We start from the raw sequence: 22,831 nt of genomic DNA, 5'->3' as shown, positions 1-22,831 counted from the left end.
CTCAGCTTGTGGTCCAGACTGATCAAATGCCAAGAACAGAAAGACCATTCTCCCGGCTTACCTTCTTTTTGTCTTTACTGCGAGGGCTCAGCTCCTGGGGCTCAGATTCAAACTGGGCCTCCAGCTCCAGCTCAGCCTCCTGCTCCCCTCCAGTTCAGACTCTTCTGGCTCTTCCTCCTCTTCCTCAAGATCCTCCTCAAGTGTTCTTAACTTCTTCCCCTTCACCAAGATCTTCCTCCGAAGCTCCTAGGGGACAAAATGAAGAGGGCCTGTCTAATTATCTGCTCTGGAACCCTCTGGAGATCATGCAGGTCCCACTGCTCTCACAGGACCACCTCAAAGGCAAAGGAAGTGACTGATCAAGTTCTCACTGGGAGTTCCCATTGTGGCTTGGCAGATTAAGAACCCAACATAGTGTCCATGAGAATGTGTGTTCGATCCCCAGCCTCACTCAGTGGGTTAAGGATCCAGCATTGCTGCAAGCTACAGTGTAGGTCACAGACGTGGCCTGGATCCCACATTGCTGTGGCTGTGGTGTAGGCCTGCACATGCAGCTCTGATATGACCCCTAGACTGGGAACCTCTGTATGCTGCAGTGTGGCCATAAAGAAGCAAAAAAAAAAAAAAAAAAAGAAAAAAAAAGAAAGAAAGAAAGAAATATTATAAGTTCACTTGACACCAGGAATTCCCGGAGTTCCTGTTATGGCACAGTGGAAATGATTTCTGACTAGGAACAATGAGGTTGTGGTTCAATCACCGGCCTTGCTCAGTGGGTTAAGGATCCGGCATTGCTGTGGTGTACGCCCGCAGCTGTAGCTCCAATTCGACCCCTAGCCTGGGAATCTCCATATGCCGTGGGTGTGGCCCTAAAAAGCAACAACAACAACAACGAAAAACCCACTAGGAATTCCCTTCTGTGTGCAAGCAATCTTTCTGTGGAACTTCTTTTTATTTTCTCTTTTATTTTTAGGGCTGCATCTGCAGCATCGGAAGATTCCCAGGCTAGGGGTTGAATCAGAGCTGCATGTGCAAGGCCTAAGCCACAGCCACAGCAACAGTAACTCAGGATCCAAGCCACATCTGTGACCTACACTGAAGCTTGCAGCAATGCTGGATCCTTAACCCAATGAGCAAGGCCTGGGGTCGAACCCAAATCCTCATGGATACTAGTTGGGTTCGTAACCCACTGAGCCACAACATGAACTCCAAACCTGTAATATTTCTATCATAAGGGGAAAAAAAATGCAGACCCCACCTCAATTGACACATAAAGATTCCTCACAGCACATTCCTGTGGCTATGTCATAGACTGGCAGCTATAGCTCCAATTGGACCCTAGCCTGGAACTTCCATATGCCTCAGGTGCAGCCCTAAAAAGAAAAAAAAAATCCTCATAGATTAAAGATTTACGTAAATTAAAGACATAAGCATATTAAAAGAAAATAGACATTTTTTTTTAATACCTTAAGGTAGCAAATCCTTTGAAAACACGAGATGATGGAGTTCCCGTGTGCCATGGTTACGAACCCGACTAGTAAGGAAGTTGAGTTCGATCCTGGCCTCACTCATGGTTTAAGGATCAGCATTGCTGTGAGCTGTTGTGTATGTCACAGAGCGGCTTGGATCCACGTTGCTGGGCTGTGGTGTAGGCCCACAGCTGTAGCTTCCAATTCGACCCTAGCCTGGGAACCTCCATATTGCCACGGGGTATGTCCCTAAAAAGACAAAAACAAAAAAACAAACAAACAAAAAAAACCCCATTGAGATGAGGAGTTACTTCTTGGCTCAACGGATTGGGATCTGGCATTATCATTGCTGTGGCTCTGGTTACAGCTATGGTGCAGGTTTGATAACTGGCCCAGAACTGCCACATGCCGTGGGCGTGGCCAAAAAAAGAAAAACAACAACCATGAAATGAAAACTCAGAAGACATAAAAGGGATGGGGAGTTCCGTCGTGGTGCAGTGGTTAACGAATCTGACTAGGAACCATGAAGTTTTGGGGTTTGGTCCCTGCCCTTGCTCAGTGGGTTAATGATCCAGCATTGCCGTGAGCGTGTGGTGTAGGTTGCAGATGCGCTCGGATCCTGCATTGCTGTGGCTCTGGCGTAGGCTGGTGGCTACAGCTCCGATTCAACCTCTAGCTGGGAACCTCCGTATGCCGCGGGAGCGGCCCAAGAAATAGCAAAAAGACAAAAAAAAAAAAAAAAAAAGGAGGGATGTAGATTTGACTACATAAAGCTTAAAAACCTGTGTAAGGCAGAAGATGCTATAAATACAAAAAGAAAAGTAGGCCACAAAAAACATTTGCATAATATGTGTTAATATGCATAACACACACATTAATATCTTTAACATTCTAAAAAACTGTTTGCATCAATTAAAACTATAGACCCTAACAAAACTGGGTAAATAGTAATATCAACTAATTCAAAAAGAAGGAAATATAGACATTTCTTTTTTTAAAAAACTTGACTTTTTTTATGGCCACACCATAGCATATGGAAGTTCTCAGGTCATGCATTGACTCTGAGCCACAGCTGCAACCTATGGCACAGGCTGCAGCAAACTGAGCCTGGCTGGAGATCAAACCTGCGCCTCTGCAGCTACCCGAGTTGCTGCAGTCAGATTCTTAACCCACTGTGCCACAGTGGGAACTCCAAAATGTGACTTTTTTCCCAGGTTTGCCACTATGAATCATCCTTCTACTGTAGTTATTTGTCGTCACACTTATACTGTGGCTTGGAGTGCAGGTTGGGATTTTTTTCCAGAGGGCGACTTGACAATAATAACCAGAAATGTCAACCTGCAAACTTTTCAACCCAGCGAGTTGCTTCTAGGAATCTATCTCAGAGAAAGAGTAAATGGACAAAGACGTGTGTACACATGAAACATTTCAAGCAACCTAAATGTTACCATTTACTGGTTAGGTTACCATCTATTAGTTGAATAAATTATGGCCAATAGGGAGTTTCTGTCATGGATCAGTGGTTAATGAACCCAACTAGTATCCATGAGGACATGCATTTGATCCCTGGCCTTGCTCAGTGGGTTAAGGATCCGGCATTGCTGTGAGCTGTGGTGTAGGTCTCAGCGTGGCTCAGATCCTGCATTCCTGTGGCCATGGAGTAGGCCGGCAACTGCAGCTCCAATTTGACCCCTGGCCTGGGAACCTCCATATGCCATGAGGGCGGCCCTAAAGAGACAAAAAATAAAATGAAAAGAAAAAGAAAAGAGAAAAAGAAAAATTATACAGGGGAAGACATTCATGATATGTATGATATGCGAGATATAAAAGGGATAGAAAAGATCATCCCATTTATGTTTTAAAAAATGTAACCATATGCTCACATATATGTTTACATAAGCATTTAAAAAAATACTGACAGCTGTTATGGGACAGGTTGAGATTATGGTGGGGGGATTTCTCGTTCTCCTTATTTGTGTAGCCAGCAACAATTATGAACTATCAGGAAAAAATTAAGATTTTCCACTGAATAAAGAAATATAGGAGTTCCCGTCGTGGCTCTGTAGTTAATGAACCCGACTAGTAACCACGAGTTTGTGGGTTAGATCCCTGGCCTTGATCAGTGGGTTAAGGATCCAGCATTGCTGTGAGCTGTGGTATAGGTCGAAGACACAGCTCGGATCTGAGTTGCTGTGGCTGTGGCGTAGGCCAACAGTTACAGCTCCAATTCGACCCTAGCCAGGGAACCTCCATATGCCGCGTGGGTGCAGCCCTAAAAAGCAAAAGACAAAAAAAAACAACAAAAAAAAACAAACAAATTTTTAAAAGGAAATTTAAAGTAAATAAATTATTTTTTAAATTAATTTATTTATTTAATTTCGGCCATACCTGTGGCATGTGGAAATTCCCAGGCCAGGGATCAAACCTGTGCCACAGCAGCAATCCAAGCTGCTGCAGTGACAATGCTAGATTCTTAACTCACTGAGCCACTAGGGAACTCCTAAATGCTTTAAATTTAGAGAACTATATCTAGAATCTATGTTGAATTAGATTATTATTATTTGTATTGTTTTAATGTTTTTATTTTTCTTTTTAGGGCCGCACCCATGGCATATGGAGGCTCCCAGGCTAGGGGTCAAATTGGAGTAGAGCTGCAGCTGCCAGCCTTCACCACACCACAGCAATGCAGGATCTGAGCCGCATCTGTGACCTACACCACAGCTCATGGCAAACACAGATCCACAACCCACTGAGCAAGGCAGGGATGGAACCTTCGCCCTCATGGATATGAGTCCGGTTTGTTAGCACCGAGCCACAATGGGACTCCAGATTCTTTGTTAAATTAAAGGTGTCTCGGAGTTCCCGTTGTGGTGCAGTGGTTAACGAATCCGACTAGGAACCATGAGGTTGTGGATTTGATCCCTGGCCTTGCTCAGTGGGTTAAGGATCCGGTGCTGCCGTGAGCTGTGGTGTAGGTCACAGATGCGGCTCCGATCCCAGCGTTGCTGTGGCTGTGGTGTAGGCCGGCGGCTACAGCTCCGATTCGACCCTGGGAATGTCCATATGCCAAGGGAACCTCCATATGCCACGGGAGCGGCCCAAGAAATAGCAAAAAAAGACCAAAAAGAAAAAATTAAAGGTGTCTCCAAAGATATTAAAGAGCAACATGGTCCGTCTGAGGGTGAGAAGGGAGCAAGATGGGCATGGAAGCCCAGGTGACAGGGAAGCCTGGCCTGAGGGAGAAGAAGGTCCCTACCTCGGGGGAGGGCAGCTGAGTGGGAAGCTGCCCATCCAAGGTGGTGCTCAGGAGCTGCTCCCCCAGGATCTCAGTCAGGTGGTGTGCTATCATCTCCTGCTGCTCCCAGCTGCAGTGGTTCTCCAGGGACAAGATGACTGGATAGTCTGATGTCTGATGAAGCGGGAGGGCACACGGGAGCCAGAGTTCTAAGGCCTCTAACTTCCTTGCTTCTCCAGGCCCCCCTACTCAGTCATCTGCGTACCCTGACGGCCAAAGTCCCTGACCCTCTGCCAGACCTCAAGGAGCTCTCCCTGGATCTGGGTACCCCCACATCTTAAAGTCACTTTGGGACTCCAAATCTCAGCTCTGAGCCAGGTCTGACCCAGGTCCCTCTGGAATCTGAGTTTTCTGGCTCACAGTGGAAAGCCACGCCATTCCCCCAGTTACGTGTTCATGGGCTTTTCATCTCCAGATTGCCACCGCCTCCCAGCTCTACCCACCACTTTCTCTGTTTCCTCAGCCACCCTCGCTAGATGGGTGACAGAAATTGCTAAAAGTCATAATTACCAATCTCTAGTGCTTATCTCTGTGACTGCTAATTACTAGTAATACATCCAACACTTATTCATCATAATCCCTTAACATTTGCCTAAAGCGTCTCAGTCAAAATCTCATTTACACATGGGCCATTTGATGTAGCTGCTGTTCCCTGCAACCACGCCCCGCCGCCCCCAAACCCAGAGCCTCTTCCTTGTTATCCTCTCGCCTCGTGAGGATTTCTATGCTGGGGCTCCTACCTGGAAGGCATACTGTGCTATAGCGGCCACAACATCTTTGAACGGGATGCGAGAGGTCAGGGTGTGTCCGTGATAAACAACAGGTTCCCCGTTAGGTCCATCCCATATATCCACCTCCACGCAGCGGCACCCCCGTTTCAGGGCCCTGCAAGAACCCCATCCCAGGGACAGGAGGGGTCAAGGTCTGATCTTCCACCTAGGGACCCTCTCCCCATTCTGGGGCATGCAGCGCTCACCAGCACTGGCCCATCAAGACTCCTTTGAGCTACATCTCCGTGGACGCTTCTCTATCTACTGGGCACTGCTGCAGGTCTCACCGACCTCCATCCGCCCCCACCCTGCCCAACTCAAATCAACTGTTCCTTAGCGAGCCACCACATTCTGGTGTTCTGGTTATATATCATTATGTAATACGAGTTACTCAAACTCTCAGGTAATTTACACTTGATTTTCTCAACTAGACTTCCTAGGTAAGAAACTACATGTCCCATCCAGGTGCCCCCTCCAAAAAAAAAAAAAAAAAGAAAGAAACTACATGTCCATTCATTATGGATCCACTGAAGCTACTAGTGATTTCCTGGCATTACAAAGATATCCATGATTTTATCTAATCCATGATTAATCACGCTAAAGGCAAGTACCATTTATTAGCTATGGACACAGGGATTACCTCATTTAAGCCTCACAACAACCTAGAAAGAACAGGCATTGTAATCATCGCCATTTCTCAGATGGGGAAACTGAGGCATGGACAGGTTAAATACTTAGCCCTGGATTACCAAGTGAGGGAGCTAGTATTTGATTCAAACGATCTGACTCCAGAACCTATTTTAACTGGTTTTTGTTTGGTTGGTTGGTTGGTTTTTGTCTTTTGTCTTTTTAGGGCCGCAACCCATGGCATAGGGAGGTTCCCAGGCTAGGGGTTGAATCAGAGCTGTAGCTGCCAGCCTACACCACAGCCAAAGCAATGTGGGATCCAAGCTGTGTCTGAGAGCTACACCACAGCTCACGGCAACACCAGATCCCTAACCCACTGAGCGAGGCCAGGGATCGAACCCATGTCCTTATGGATACTAGTCAGGTACATTAACCACAGAGCCATGCACGACGGGAACTCCCTGTTCTGCTGTTTTAGCTGCTCTGCTCTCCTGCCTCCCATTTAACATTTCGTTTATTTATTTGTTCAGAATAATCTGTCAGGACCTCTGAGTTCCAGAGAGTTTCACTGCCTAGGAAAGAGAGAGAAGCTCTATTTAACCACAGAGTTTCAATACCACTCTCCTACCAGCCTTCAATATCTCCTCCAAGTCTCTCAAGGATCCAGGGATCCTCAGCCCCAAATTCCCCCCATCCCCACTTTGTAACAGCTTTTCAAGCCCTTTTATCCACTGACAGCGCCGGGCAACTTCCCACAAATATTCCCTTCTCAGGAGCTGGACCCCTTCACCCTTTCCCCCACTGCACCGTATGTAACCCTCACGCTGCTCTGGCCACAAAGCTGGTCCCCCACTAGGTAGGTGTTGTGGGAGGAGTTGATGAAGTAGTGGTTCAGGGGTTGAGTCATATCCTGGTAGATGGGGAGGCAGGTCGGATTGAAGATGTCTCCGTCCTTCGAGCAGAGGTAGCTGAGGAAGCCGTCCAGGCTCAGCACGTGCCGCAGTTTGCCTAGGGTGTGGGTAGCTAGAGTAAGACGCTTGGTGGGAGCACCCAGGCTACCGACCACCCCCACTCCACCTTCTCCAGGCCCAGCCTTTCAGGTGGTGTCCACTCCAGCCTCCAGATCCCAAACTTGCCAATCCTGGGTCCATCATTTGAATCATGCCCACCCATCTGAACGTTAAAGCTATAGGGGAATCATTAAGATTGTTCTAGTCCAGTGTATCCAGTAGAACTTTCTACAATATGGAAATAGTCTGCTCTGCGTGGTCCAGTATAGTAGCTTCTAGATACATATAGCTACTGAGCATTTGAAATGTAGCCGTGCGACTGAGGAATCTAATTGAATTTTTTTTTTTTTTTTTTAGGGCCGCACCTGTGGCATACAGAAGCTACCAGGCTAGGGGACGAATTAGAGCTGCAACTGCTGGCCTATGACACAACCACAGCAACACAGAATCCTTAACCTACTGAGCAAGGCCAGGGATTGAACCCATGTCCTCATGGATACTAGTCAGTTTGTTAACTGCTGAGCCACCACAGGAACTCCCTGAATTTAAAATTTTGGACTTTAGGGAGTTCCCGTCGTGGCCAGGGGAAACAAATCCAACTAGGAACCATGAGGTTCCGGGTTCGATTCCGAACAGGCTTAGTGGGTTAAGGATCCTGTGTGGGTCACAGACACAGCTCGGATCTGGTGTTGCTGTGGCTGTGGGGTAGGCTGGCAGCTGTAGCTCTGATTAGACCCCTAGCCTGGGAACCTCCATATGCTGCTGGTGAGGCCCTAAAAAAAAAGCAAAAAAAAAAAAAAACACCAATATATAAAATAAAATTTTGATTTTAGTGACAGTTGTCCCCTCCGTGTTCACAGGGGATTGGCTCCAGGACCTCCCCTTCCCACAGCAGATACCAAATCATGGATGCTCAAGTGCTTACATAAAATGGCATGGAACAGTCAGCCCTCTGTATCCGTGAACGCGGAACCTGTGGATACAGAAGGCCGACTGTATTTAAACTCCAGTAGTCACACACAGTTACCATAATGGGAATACAGTACTCAGTCCAAAGGGCTAATTTCATAGTTGAGGAAACCGAGGCTCAGGAAGGATCAAAGTCAAAGGCTTGTTAGTGACAAGACCAAGGTCCTTGTGTTTTACTCCCTGGGCTGGGTAGCTGCTGCACCTATGGCCTAAGAGTTCCTTCCCATCGTCATTTCCCACATGGTGCTTAAGGAGTGTTTGTCCAATGTCCCCTCAGACGACACTCCTTCTGAGGGCAGGACAGGCTTCATACAATAACAACAAAGATGACTAACAGTTCTGAGTACTTGCTCTGTGCCAAGGATGTTGAAAGCAGCATCTCTTTTAATGCTCTGACCAATGCAATCAGGTAGATGGAATATAACCTGCCCTGAGAGGTTATATAACCTGTCTCAGGGTCTCATAACTAATAAGTGAAGGAGCTGGGATTTGAACCCAGGCAGCCGGGTATCAGCGCCACGCCCTACACCACTGTCCTGTGCAGTCTCGCTGAGGGGTGCAGGGGAGGCAGAACACCTTGACTCTTGTGCCCAGTTTTCCTTGCTTCAGGTTTTCCAAGGCCTGAGGATGGTGGAAAATGGCAAGAGGTTGGGCAAGAGGTTTTAGGCTTGGCTGTAGTAACTCAAATTGCAAATCACTTAGGGTAAGTCCATAGTTACCAGGTACTTTTCACCTGCTTTATTTGTTTGATCACCAGTTATTTTACAATGAGAAAACTGTGTCTCTGATAGGTTAAGCAACATGTCCAGGGTTACTCAGTAAGAAGCAGAGTGGGGCCTTGAGCCCCCCTCTCCTGACTGATTGCACCCTCTGCAGCCGGAGTGCTGTAGCTGATAGTCAAGTACAAAGGGAAGGAACAGCACAAGGGCTGGGAGGTAGAACAAGGTAATGATGTATCCTGTCCTGGAAATAGAGGATTCTCTCTCTTTCTTTCTTTCTTCTTCTTTCTTTCCTTTCTTTCCTTCTTTCTTTCTTTCTTTCTTTCTTTTCTTTCTTTCTTTCTTTCTTTCTTTCTTTCTTTCTTTCTTTCTTTCTCTCTCTTTCTTTCTTTCTCTCTCTCTCTCTTTCTTTCTCTTTCTTTTCCTTCTTTCTTTCTTTCTCTTCTTTCTTTCTTTCTTTCTTCTTCTTTCTTTCTTTCTTTCTTTCTTCTTTCTTTCTTTCTTTCTTTTCTTTCTTTCTCTCTCTCTCTCTCTTTCCTTCCTTCCTTCCCTCCTTCCTTCCTTCCTTCCCTCCTTCCTTCCTTCCTTCCCTCCTTCCTTTCCTTCCTTCCTTCCTTCTTTCTTTCTTTCTTTTTTTTTGTCTTTTTAGGGCCGCACCAGCAGCATATGGAGGTTCCAGGCTAGGGGTCCAATCGGAGCTGTAGTGGCTGGCCTACACCACAGTCACAGCAACCCAGGATCCGAGCCACATCTGCAACCTACACTGCAGCTCACAGCAATGCTGGATCCTTAACCCACTGAGCAAGGCCAGGGATCGAAACCTTCGAGCTCATGGATGCTAGTCAGATTCATTTCCTCTGAGCCATGGTGGGAACTCTAAGGATCCTATTTCTTAACCTTCCAGCTTCTTCTTCTACTTATTCTTGGCAATGATTGTTTATAGCCCCTTTCTTCTCTGAACACCCACGTGAATTTGGAATCAGTGATTTCATTGCTTTCTGTTGACTCTCAGTTCCATGAGGGCAGTGTCCTTGCCTGACCCACTACTGTATCTCTGATCCCTACATAGGTCCTGGCACCTTGCAGGTACCCAGTGAGCCCCTGCTGTAGTGAATGAATGAAGGAATGAAAGGCAATGGGAGTTGAGACCCAGGAAACCTGGGTCACTGGTCCAGGTCATACTCATCTTGCCTCTAATCCTCATTCTCTACGAGAGGCACCAGGTAAGAGTCAGATGGCCTGGGTTTTTTTGTTTTGTTTTTGTTTTTGTTTTTTTTTTTTGCTTTTTAGGGCCGCATTCACTGCATATGGAGGTTCCCAGGCTAGGGGTTGAATTGGAGCTCCAGCCTATGCCACAGCCACAACCCTAACCCTAACCCTAACCCTAACCCTTGGGATCCAAGCCACATCTGCAAATTATACAATAGTTCATGGCAATACTGGATCCCCAACCCACTGAGCAAAGCCATGGATCAAGCCCACATTCTCGTGGATATTAGTTGGATTCATTTCCGTTGCACTACAACGGGAATTCCAATGACCTGGGTTTTATTTCCAGTACCTCCTTTCATTAGTGTTGGCTTTGAGCAAGTGATTTGATTTTCCTAACTTTTTTTTTTTTTTTTTTTTTTGGTTGCACCCACAGTATGCAGAAGTTTCCAGGTCAGGGATTGAAACCCATACCACAATAGTGATATGCCAGATCTTCAACTACTAGGCCACCAGGGAACTCCTTGAGCTTTCTAAACCTCAGTTTTCCTGATTTGCACAGTATTCTTCTTTTTGACTTAATAATAGAAACCACTTCATAGAGTTGTTGGAAGGATTAGAAGAGGAAAGGCATATAGAGATGGTGGCACATTCTGGATACTTAGCAAAAGCCCAATAAAGATGATTGCCTTTGATTTACAAGGTTGGAGTGGGGACTAAATAAAGTAAGAGATATGAAAGTGCTTGTAAGTCACTTATTATTAATAATGTAAATGCATCACATCCCCACATTCTGAAGGGAATGGAGGGCAGGAAAGTGTCTACTAAAGAAGGCAAAGAGAAAGTTTTGAGTGCAGAGAAAGTCTATTTTAGCTGTGCTTGCTAAAAGCTGAACAACTGGCCACCTCATCATCCTCCTCAGCCAGGGGCTGACAAGTTTCTTGGCTCAGAGGCTTAGGACTCAAGAACACTTGGAGAATTGGAGAAAGCCCAGGAAAGGGCAGAGGGCCAGCATTTAAAGGGACAGCCAATAGGAGCCATGAAGTGAACTAGGAAAAGGAAACATAGGCACTAGAGAAAAGGCCAAAAGCAAGGACCAAGGATTTTCCATTTCCAACAAGGACAAGTTGATATCAGGAAGAACTTCCTGAAGGTGAAGGATGTGAAACATGAGCATAGTGGAGGAAAGGGGACTTGTGGAATGTTCTTCCTCCTGAGAGATCTAGCATTGACAGAGGAGAATCCTGTCTTATGTAGGTAGGAAATGGCTCTCACCTTCCAGACAAGTGGGTTGAATGAGATGAAGATGATTGGACAGGGGGCCTGGGGCGGGGGAGTGGACTTAGCCTCCTCTTAGTTAGGCGGAAGGCTGATTGTCTCTGGACCTTTTTTTTTTTTTTTTTTTTAACAGCTGCATATAGAAGTTCCTAGGCCAGGAATTGAATCCAAGCCTGCACCGCAGCTGCGGCAACACCTGATCCTTTAAATGCACCAGGTCAGGGATCAAATCTATGCCTCTGCAGTGACCTGAGGCTGCTGTAATTGGATTCTTAACTCACTGTACCACAGCAGGAACTGCTTCTGGATCTTTCTAATCACGGTCCCCATGAGCCCCCATGTCTGGTGCCTTTCCACCCTAGTCTTCTTACCACTATCTGAAGGCTCATGGCGGTCAATGAGTTCCAGAGCAAGATCAGAAGCACGTTCTCCTTCTTTCTGCTCCTCTTGGAGGAAATCCACAAATTCCAGCAGTGTTAGCTTCTGCCCATCAGACGAAAGTTTTCAAACAATTCCTGCACCTCAGCACGCTTAGTCAATGACTTATAGAATTCTACAATTCTTCTCCCTCCAGAGTCCCAGACTGGGATGTGTCTGCTGTCTGTAAGAGATGGTTCAAGGAAAGTGGACAAACCCTTTAACAGTATTTTTTTTTTTGGCTTTGACTTTCCCTGTAAGGGTAATATTATTGATGGATCCAGACATGCTTCCATAAACTCCCACAGAACTCCTGACACTTAGTGTTCCAGAAGAGCCACTTCAGTTAAGTAAAAAGCTTATCAACCATATCATTTGCTATTAGAGAACATTTTCGACTAGAAAAAGTTAAATGCCCCGATATGTCCCTAGAATATTGGAAGATTCCTGTTTGTTTGTTTGTTTTTTGGTCTTTTTAGGGCCGCACCCATAGCATATGGACTTTCCAGGCTAGGCTCCAATCGGAGCTGTAACCACAGCCACAGCAATGCCAGATCGAGCTGCACTGTGACCTACACCAAGCTACGGCAACACCAGATCCTTACCTCTGAGCAAGGCCAGGATTGAACTCATCCTCATGGGCTAGTCATTTTTTATTGCCGATGGAACTCCCTTCTATTTACTCACTGCTAGCTGTTTTCCTTCTAGGCCTTGTGCTTCTGGCCATGCGAAGGTCCTGAGGGATGTATGAATTGTTATACCTTCATAATCTGAGTATTCAGGCTGGTAGACGTGTCCAGCCACACTCCTTGAGTTGAATGGTGTGAGGGCAATAGGGAAGATGTAGCAGATTATGTTGCTGGGAGGGCAGCGGCTTCGGCCAAGGAGGATTGTGGCCTTGTGGCTTTGCTGACCCTCCCCAAAAGGCTCACCTGGAAAGCTGGAAGGCATTTCTTGGTCCATTTTCCACATCATCAGGGCAGTAACGCTGGACTTCTCCGAAACTCATTCCGCCCATCCTGGTTTTTGTCTCCACGCTGGAACCAATCACTCAGCATCTAAGTCTGAGTCAAGGCAAAAGCATGAGTGTGTGTTTGTGTGTATGTGCAATGTGTGTGCATGTTCATCCACTGACTTCTGCTCCCGTGTCTTTGTCGCCAGTCTCTCCCCTGCCAGTTCATTTCTATATTAGTTTCCAAAATAATCTCCCCAGGACCTATCTTGTCCTCACATGGCTCAGGTGCCTGCAGGGACCTCCCTGTTGCCTGCAGAGAGAGCCCAAATTCCTTACTACAGAAGTAAGATCTTCTTCACCCCAGATCTGGCCCAACTCAGCCTCCTCAACACACTCTCACCTCCCAGTACTTAACCAGATCAGCAACTCCCTGCCCGCGATGTCCCACCCTCTCTCCTGCTCTTCAGGTCCTGCCTCCAGACTTTACTTATGCTGGTCCCTCAGGCTGAATGTCCTTCCCTCCTCCTCTCTTCAATGTTCAGATTCTATTCATTTTCTTTCTCTTTTTTTTTCTTTTTTTCTTTTTAGGGCTGCATCCATGGCATATGGAGGTTCCCAGGCTAGGGGTCGAATCAGAGCATGGTAGCTACCAGCCTACGCCATAGCCACGCAATGGGGGATCTGGCTGCGCCTGCAACCTACTCCACAGGTCACAGCAATACCGGATCCTTAACCCACTGAGCGAGCCAGGGATCAAACCCACATCCTCATGGATACTAGTTGGGTTCGTTAACCACTGAGCCCACAGTGGGACTCCTACTCATTTTCAAGTTTCAGCTCAAATGCTACTTCATCTCAGAAGCTTTCTCAGAATTGTCTCAGCTAAAATTGATATTTCTCCTTCCTCTGAACATTTACAAGTTATTTAAATTTGCAACACTGCTTACGCGCTTAGATTATTTACACATTCTATTCTCTCTACCAACTAACAATATCTATCTGAGTCTCATTAATCTTTATATCCTTAAAGCCTGGCATAGTGTCTCATACATTCTGCTTATAGATGGTGAATGAAATGAATGAATAAGTATGATCTAGGAACTTGGAATGAGTTGATCCCAGTAATTCCTCTAAGAAGTTGCTCTCCACTATGGTAGTTAATCCAATGGATCTTCCATTCAGCTCTCAGGATCACAGCCCCATCCTGTAGGCCCTAATTCCTGCCCAGACTCTGCTTGCTATGCCTTTGCCAACCTAGGGCCTCCATTCCTCCCTCAGTAACTTCAGCTCACGTGGGCCTAAGCTGTCTCTGCCTAGTCCATCTGCGCTCTTGGCCCTCGGAGCCCTGCACCCCCTCCCACTTGTCCATAGCCCTGAAACATCTGACTCCTCCAGTGACCCCTGGCTCCCACTCTGACTTCATTCTGCCGATACTGGTCCAGCCGCTCCTGTTGGTCCATGTTAGTGACAAAGTCCACCAATAGCTGGAGCCCTTGCATCCAGACCCTGGGCCTCCTCAACACTGTTGGCCACCAGGTCCAGGTTGGAGCGGCGGCCATGGGAAGACGATGGTGAAGCCCTGCTCCAGGGGGAACTCCTCTGCCAGGTTGCGCAGCAACTCAGACTCATGGCCCCACGCACCGTTTCCACGTCGGATTGAGACTGCCAGAGAAGAAACAAGTGACGCACTGAGGGAGAGAGTTGGCCAATTGTAGCAGCTAAGGCCAAGGACAAGTATGCCCTCTTCTGTGAAGCCAGTACTGCAGACTGAAGTACTGGGAGATGGAGACCCTTAGAATTTAGGAGGCCACACTGAGTCATTGCTGTTTTCATAGGCAGCAGGGCAAGGGGCTTGTGCTGAGAGTGGCAAGAGCTGGCTTCCAGCCACCTGCTCGCAGTGTGACACAGACCAAAACGACTTAACCCCTCAGTGTTCTCATCTTAAATAGGGATGACCCCTTCCACGGCCAGTCCACATGGTATCACAAGAGGACTGGCAGGGCTGACAAATGTAACCATTCACAGGGAAGAAGCTGTTACGCCAAAGCACAATATGCCCCAATTCAATCTCCCATTCCAGCTTGAGGGTTTCCCCTTTCCAGATGTCTGGGAGGGAGTCAGAGAAATTCTACCCCCATCCCCTTGACTTCTTAAGCTGGGGGTGGTACGGATTGTAAGCACTGGTTATGTGTCTAAAGTAGATTCTCAGGAGTTCCCATCATGGCTCAGGGGAAAAGAATCTGACTAGTATCCACGAGGACACAGTTCGATCTCTGGCCTTGCTCAGTGGGTTAAGGATCTGGCGTTGCCGTGAGCTGTGGTGCAGGTTGCAGAGTTGCTGTGGCTGTGATGTAGACAGGCAGCTACAACTCTGAATTTGAACCCTAGCCTGGGAACCTCCGCATGGCGCAGGTGCGGCTCTAAAAGACAAAAAAATAAATAATAAATAAGGAAGTAAATAAATAAAGTAGATTCTCTCAGATGTGTCCTGTGATCAAGTTTTTAGCGGGATCATAAGTGGCCATAGGATGCACCCTGTTATGATGCATTTATAATATTTAAAATATTCATCATCATGGCTAACATTAAATGCATCCTGGTTTTGGATCATGCAGTGCTTTACATTACATCTTCTCTTTGTTTTAATTTCTTTTTTTTTTTTTTTTGCTTTTTAGGCCACATAGGGCATAGGAAGTTCCTAGCTAGGGGTCGAATTGGAGCTACAGCTGCCGGCCTATGCCACAGCCACAGCCACAGCAACACAGGATCCAAGCTGCATCTGTGACCACAGCTCACAGCAACGCTGGATCCTTAACCCACTGATCGAGGCCAGGAATTGAACCTGCATCCTCATGGATACTAGTCGGATTTGTTTCCGGCTGCGCCACAACGGAAACTCTCTATGCATTAACTTCTTGAGCCCTTGTAACCTACTAGGCCTATTTTGCCATTTTATAGATGAGGAAACTGAAACTTAGCTTAAGTAAGTTGTCCAAAGCCACTTGGCCAGGAGTTGCAGAGCTGTAGCTTTAATCCAAGTGGTCTGATGCCTGAGATCATGCTCTTATAACAATATAATGATAATAATAATAATATAACCTATGATTTGTTGGCCTTATTATGTGCCAAGACTCTTCTAAGTCCTTTGTATGCAACAACCAGTTTTATCCTCACAACACCCTGAAGTATGGTTGTAACTTCCATTTTACAGGCTCAGACATAGACATAAGAAGGACAGCACCAGGGCACACCATGGACACTGGTCCCTCCCCTTCTCTCAGGCTGCTGGATCCTTAGGGTCCTATCCACCCACCCATGTGTCCGCCCCTAGCCATCCACATCACTCACAGCTGGGCTTGGCCCTGCCTCCGGCCTGCCGGGCATGCCAGACTGTCATGCCATCGTCCTGAAGTCTGTAGTATCTTAGCTTCTTCCAGCTTTTGGACCTCACCTTGCGCATCAGCATACCTTTCTGCATCAGCAGCAGGTCTTGATTGATGGGCAGCCCTGAGCCAGGAGAAGCAGAGACTGGGTAGCCGGTGGGGAGGATGGAGGGCCCAGGAATTGCTCCTGAACAGGGGTCCAGCCTCCTCCCTGTCCCTGGCTGTCTCCCCAAGCCCTCTTCTCCAGCAGGGGTACTCACGGCCTTGCAGCAGGGACGCCATGACCCACTGCTCCACCAGCTGGTGCCAGAGTCACCTAAAGGAGCAAGGGCAATAAGAGGCTTTAGGTTAATCTTGGGAGTTGAAGAACAATAGATCAAGCAAGGAAGAGAAGGTCTTGACTGCCCACTATATGTCAGCTACTTCACTTACATAGTTTATAGGTCCTTTTTTTTTTTTGCTTTTTTTTTTTCGCTGTGCCTGTATTATGTGGAAGTTCCTGGGCTGCCACAGTAGCAATCTGAGCCAAAACAGTGACAATGCTGGATCTTTAACCTGCCACACCACCAAGGAACTCCAGTTTGTAGCTCTTTTTACTTCTTCTCCTTTTTTTTTTTTTTTTTTTTCCTTTTCAGGGCTGCACCTGGGCATGTGGAAGTTCCAGAGTAGGGTCCAATTGGGAGCTGCAGCTGCCAGTCTACACCACAGCCACAGCAGCATGAGATCCAAGCTTCGTCTTCGACCTACCCACAGCTCACAGCAATGCTGATCCTGAGGGAGGCCAGGGATCAACCTGCATCATCATGGATACTTGTTGGTTCTTAACCCACTGAGCCACGACAGGAACTCCTCTTTACTTCTAATTAGAGTTTGGTGATTCTGAGGCTTAGAGAGGGCTAAGAAACCTGCCTCAATCACATAGGGATTCGGAATTAAAACCCAATATATCTGATTCCAGGACTTCTGTTTTTCCCCAGCCATCTCCAGATAGGGCCAAACCAGGACTTTCTTTTTTGGGGGGAGGGGCCAATTTGATCCCTTATAATACTGAGTCAGAAGAAAAATCTGGTTTTGTGCACCAGTTCCACTCCCCACCCCCCATTATTTGATTTAACATGTTTCAGAATTTTAAGTAGAGTTGCTACAGCTAGGTTTTTGGCAGCCCAGGGACCATCCAGCAGGAAGTGCTATGTTATCTGCAGTGCATCCACTCTTCGGGGTGGGGCTGCCACCTGGGGTCTGCTCTGTAGTCTGCAGAGCTCCAATTTGCTTCAGGCAAGTCAACAGCTCCTCTCCCTAGTGCACGCATATTAGATCGATGCGTCACTCTTTACTGATAAGACCCCAGGTACCATTTGGCTCCTGTAAGCTATGCAAATAATCTTTTTTTGGGGGGGTGTCTTTTTAGGGCGGCACTCATGGCATATGAATTCCCAGGCTAGGGGGTCGAATCAGAGCTGCAGCAGACCGCCACAGCAACGCCAGATCCGAGCAGTGTCTGTGACCTATACCACAGTTCACGCAACACCAGATCCTTAACCCACTGAGCAGGCCAGGGATTGAACCCACAATCTTCATGGATCCTAGCTGAGTTTGTACCACCAAGCCACAATGGAAACTCCTGTGCAAATAATCTTAATCTCATTGGTGTCACCGGTGGCTGGATACCCAAAAAATTCCAAAAGGCCTTCTTTGAAGGGCCATAGGCTGAGGGCTCTGGGTCCTTCTGCAGAGGGCAGGGGGCTTGGTGAACAGCAGTACCTTCCCAGGCTGGATTTTGCTGTTCACAAATGCTTGAGCCGTGACAGGTTGGCTGGCCTCCCAGGGAGGAAACCTCAATTGCAGGTATTGACCCAAACTAGGGCTTTCTGCCTCCATATCCCCTGCCTTCCCAGTACCCTGCAATCAATAAGATAACCTTTTTTTTTTTTTCTTTTATTCTTTTTGGCCACCCAGGCATATGGAGTTCCCAGGCCAGGGATCAGATCCGAGCCACAGTCTTGACCCAAACCATACCAATTCCTAACCCACTGTGCCAAGCTGGGATGGAATTGATGTCAGCCCTCCCAAGATGCTGCCGATCTTGTTGCGCCACAGCAGGAAACTCCTAATGGGGTGAACTGAGCACACTTCACAGCTCCCTATTATTAGGAATCATGGTCTTTCTAGCTGTCCCATTTTCAGAACTGGATCTCTCTACATCCCAGCCTCCCGCTCCAGGTGGGACCATCCCAGCTTCTTTCCTCTGGGGCCCTCTCAGTGGTGCTGGAGGGCCAGGCCAGAGCATTGCTTTTTGTCTCTCTACACACTTAGTCTGCACTTAGCTAATAAGTCACTCTCCACCTTCACATGATAAGGTACATTTTATACTCTTTCATAACAGTTATTCTCAATCTTTTTTTTTTTTTTTTTTTTTTTTTAGAGCCGCACCACAGCTTATCCCAGGCTAGGGGTCAAATCAGAGCCACAGCTGCCAGCCTACACCACAGGACCCAGCAACTTGGGATACAAGCCACAAACTGCAATCTACACCAGGTCCTTAACCAAGGGATCAACCCCACATTCTCCTGGCTGACTGGTACTAGTCAGCCACACAATAGTAACTCCTATTCTCAGTTTTAATGGACCAGACAAGTTACATTGTCTCAGAACTGCAGTTTCAAGTGTTTTTTTACCTACTAAAAAGGATGCTGCTTTAAATGTATTCTGTCTAATTTAGGGCTGGTTAAGTTATCCAAGTAGCTAACGACAAACTTGCTTTGAAAAGAAGTAGAAGATTTGAGTTATGGTCATTTTGATTCTAGTTCTGCTGCTAGAAGAACATGCTCAACTCTTGACCAAATCATGCATGAAACTGGCCAAGCTCACGAAACATAAAAGCTCTAAGCTTTTGTGTTAAGCAAAAGAATCTGCACTTGAGGAGTTCCCGTCATGGCTCAGTGGTTAACAAATCCGTCTAGGAACCATGAGGTTTCGGATTCGATCCCTGGCCTTGCTCAGTGGGTTAAAGAACAGGCATTGTAATCATCCCCATTTCTCAGATTGGGAAACTGAGGCATGGACAGGTTAAATACTTAGCCCCGGTTTACCAAGTGAGGGAGCTAGTATTTGATTTCAAACGATCTGACTCTAGAACATATTTTAACCGGATCTGGCATTGCCGTGAGCTGTGGCATAGGTCATAGACGCAGCTCGGATCCCGCATTGCTGTGGCTGTGGTGTAGGCTGGTGGCTACAGCTCCGATGAGACCTCTAGCCTGAGAACCTCCATATGCCATGGGTGCAGCCCTAGAAAAGGCAAAAAAAAAGAAAAGGAATCTGCACTTGAATAGAAATGTTGTGGGTTTTAATTAATAAGCTTAAAATCTGACAGTGGTGAACATCTTAGAAACTAAAAAAAATCCTTAAAGCAATCATTCAGTTAGTACCCATTAAAACAGCATGCAATTCAACTCCCTACATTTTACAAATGAAAAAGCCGAAGTCCAGAAGTGTGATGTGACTTGTCTGGGGTCACACAGCATGTTAGTGCTCTATCCCTCTTAAGTGGGAAGAGCCTATAATGTCACCCAGGGTGACTAAGTCTTTAGGAATAATGTGGAAGTCACTGAAAATACAGCTTTCCTGACTGCAGGACCCTGAAGAGGTTTTTCTAAAGGAGTAGAAATATGCAGTGCCCAGAGGGAGAGGAGAAGGTTAGGAATCAGTCTGAGCTTAAGTGGAAGAGATAATGCAGGGCAGTCTTGGGAGAACAAGAACCCGCGTGACAGTTCTAAGAAGAAAAGCTCTCTTTGCTGGTAGATCCAGTTTGAATCTGAGTTTGCAAAAGCTTATGAAGCCTGAAAAGAACATTCCCTCTAAATAAATGACTTAGGTCCTCAGACTCTAAGGTGGGTGAGTCGCCTAGGCAAATCTAATCTCCCCCACCAACTCCTCTATTTGTCACCTGAATTTCTGGGATGGGTGGGTCTTGGCCCTGGGAGTAGACAGAATTACCTTCCCTTATGCCTGTGTCTGGGAGCCTCACCACGATGTCCTGGAACATGGGGAGCCTGAGACAGAGCCCAGGTACCAGGATACCCCCTATTTTGGAGGTTACTCTTCTCAAATCAGCCTTAGAAAATTAAATTATTTTATGCTCTTTTCTCAAACTCTTCCAATCCCAGAGTTTGGCGTGCTCTTTCCAATCCTGCTCCGGAATCACTCTTTTAAACCTGCATCCAGTGACATGTGCCATTAGAGGCCAATTTCAGCTCAGGGAGCCACAGAATATCAGAGCTGGACTTGTTTTATAGAGAAGAGGACAAAGACTAGTTAAACTGCCAGTCACTAATAAATAAGTAGTAGAACTGGACTAGAACTGAGGTCTCCATCTGAGCACTCAGAGGTCTCACCAGACTCTGCCTAGAAGCAGATTAAAGCGACTAAGACTCATGAGGGACAATGATGTTTGTCTCTCTTCTCCATCATTTTCCGTCCCACCGTATCCCACCTAATAGCCTTCCTTTTCTTTCTTCCTATCTCCTTTCCTTTCCGCATCCTCTGCCGGACCCTTTCCTTTTCCTTTCTCCCAGCTCACTCTTCTCTCTCCTGATCCTCTCTCTCTGCCTCCCTATTTGCTCCCTTAAGTCAGCCTCTCTTTGCTCTCCTCTTCTCGTCCTTCTCCTCGTTACTCTTTCCTGTTTAGTTTCTCCTCTAATTCCAGCAGCTCTGGTTCTCATCCCCTGTGAAGAGTTTGAGACCGTGGTCCAGAAAGGGGGACACTTGGGTTCGGATACTGAGTAGCACACATTCTTCTACTCAGCCTCACTTTCCCCTGTATCCTAGGAGACTGACTAAACAAACTGCCAGAGAATGTGACTTAGAACCTAGGTGTTCTAGGTCTTGGTGTTTCCTCGGGTGCTTGAAGGTAGGATGGAAGGATGGTCCTAACTGATGCAGGTGAGTTGGGAGAGCATGGAGAAAGGATTTGGGAGTGGGGCAAGAGCAAGGGCAAGGAGCAAGAGGATTAAGACCGTGAGGAAGAGAGACTGGGTCTTAACTGTCTGCGTCTAGACACGTATGTGGAGATCCTCAAGGATATGGATAATTACCTCTATAACATAGATGAGAAAATAGAGACACAAAATAAGGTGGGAGGTGGCCTGGGCTGCCGAGCAAGATTGGTCCTCAAGTGCCAGATGCTTCATGTCACCTAGAGATGGATTTTGGCAGAGCTGACAATGGTGCCAATGGCTTATAAGTGGAATTCAAGGTGTCTAAGGTCTCTCTGAGGACAGGAAGGAAGAGAATCATTCTGTCTACTCTCTCGCTTTGGAGCAGGATTATGACAGACTCGGTTCACATAAAGAGGACAGAATGGCTCTGGCCATAGGTCATAGCCCTCAGAATGTTGGAGCTTGAAGACTCTTTTATAGCACATCTTATCCAGTGGTTCCTGGCTCTATCAGTATCCCCTGGACAGTGTCTTAAATAGAGATTCCTTCTCAGACTTCCAAGGGTGAGAAATATTTATTTAAAGCAGCACCCCTGATATACAAGCGAATCTGGGACACCCTACACTCTGTTTTATCATAGATCAGGAAGGTGCAGTTCAAAGTCACATAGCTAATGTCGGAGTCAGGACTAAATCGAATGCTCTTCCCAGCACAACACTCTGCCATGCCAACAAACTGCCCATGACCATTGATCTCAAACCCCGACTCTTTCCAAGGAAGTCTCATAACGTTCTCCGGATCACCAGGGTTTCAATACTTCCCAGGGGTCTTGGCCAACCTTCACTCAGTAATCCTCAACAATCTGTTAAGGAATCTGTGCTTAAGCTCCAATTCTGTCTCTTCCCTTCAGGGTGGGGCTCCCCTCTGAGTGGCAGCACTGGGTGGCCAAGAGGTCTCCATATAAAGAGGTGACTGATACAGTCAGCAGGAAAACTGTCAAGTTGAAGAGGATAAGCAAGAGAAAACCAGAAGTTTGGAACCCTGTAGACCTGTTCAGGCAAAGGAGTGCAGGGTACAGTTTAGGCAGGATGGATAAACACGTGCAGGGAGGAGTTAGAGACTCAGGCAGACCGAGCTTGGAGCAGAGGCTGGTCAGAGTCTCCAGGTTCTTACCGTGGGTGCGACAGCAATCCTGTGTCTGCGATGACTTCCACTGTGGCACGAGGAAACCCAGCCAGGCTTCTTTTCTCCTTTGCTCCTCTTGCACTCTCTGGCTTCCTCCCCTCTTCTGCTGCAGCTTGCTGCTGTCACTGCCAGAGTTGCAGCACGATAGAAGGAGTAGGGTAGGGAGAGGTGTGAGCTCTCTCCCTCAGTTCAGCCCATCCACCTCTTAAAGGCCCAGGACACTGGTCAGTGTGACGGGGTGGTGGGGGCGGGGTAAGTAGGAAAGGATTAAGAGGAGGGATTGACAGGCACCACATCTCCAGGGAGGAGGAGGAGCCTGCCTGCCCTTCATCTTGATGTCAGCTCTCACTGACCCAAATCCTGCCTGCAGTTGCTCTCAGAGTGAAACCCAAGGAGTGTCTAAGTTGCAGTGCTCCATGAATCACTGCTTTTCATTCTGGTCGGCATCTCTCTGCACGTTGTGCAGCTGTCTTTGCCCTTATTTCATCTGGCTCCTTTCCAGTGTCCATTCCCACTGGCCTGCTTCTGTGTCTCTGTGTCCTGCCTTGCAGGCACTCAGTCTAGCTCTGTGGCTTGGGAAAGAGAAATAGAATGGGAAAGGGGGCAGAGGA

General features: G+C 47.1%; 1 protein-coding gene across 1 annotated transcript in view; it reads right to left on the bottom strand.

Annotated features, from left to right (window-relative positions):
* The window catches only part of PLCD4 (phospholipase C delta 4), a 24,289-nt gene extending 1,535 nt beyond the window's left edge, over nucleotides 1-22,754 (bottom strand). The window contains 17 exon segments of the mRNA XM_021074738.1: nucleotides 62-145; nucleotides 148-246; nucleotides 4,723-4,875; nucleotides 5,502-5,646; nucleotides 6,966-6,981; nucleotides 6,984-7,166; nucleotides 11,715-11,840; nucleotides 11,843-11,902; nucleotides 11,905-11,958; nucleotides 12,705-12,740; nucleotides 12,743-12,818; nucleotides 14,134-14,220; nucleotides 14,222-14,275; nucleotides 14,277-14,377; nucleotides 16,064-16,222; nucleotides 16,359-16,414; nucleotides 22,209-22,754. Of these exon segments, the coding sequence (XP_020930397.1) occupies nucleotides 62-145; nucleotides 148-246; nucleotides 4,723-4,875; nucleotides 5,502-5,646; nucleotides 6,966-6,981; nucleotides 6,984-7,166; nucleotides 11,715-11,840; nucleotides 11,843-11,902; nucleotides 11,905-11,958; nucleotides 12,705-12,740; nucleotides 12,743-12,818; nucleotides 14,134-14,220; nucleotides 14,222-14,275; nucleotides 14,277-14,377; nucleotides 16,064-16,222; nucleotides 16,359-16,380 (1,455 nt within the window). The 5' untranslated portion in view covers nucleotides 16,381-16,414; nucleotides 22,209-22,754.

Source organism: Sus scrofa, chromosome 15 (assembly GCF_000003025.6).
Source record: "Sus scrofa isolate TJ Tabasco breed Duroc chromosome 15, Sscrofa11.1, whole genome shotgun sequence".
NCBI lineage: Eukaryota > Metazoa > Chordata > Mammalia > Artiodactyla > Suidae > Sus > Sus scrofa.
The sequence above is the reverse complement of the archived record's forward strand: the minus strand, read 5'-3'. Positions and strand labels throughout refer to the sequence as shown.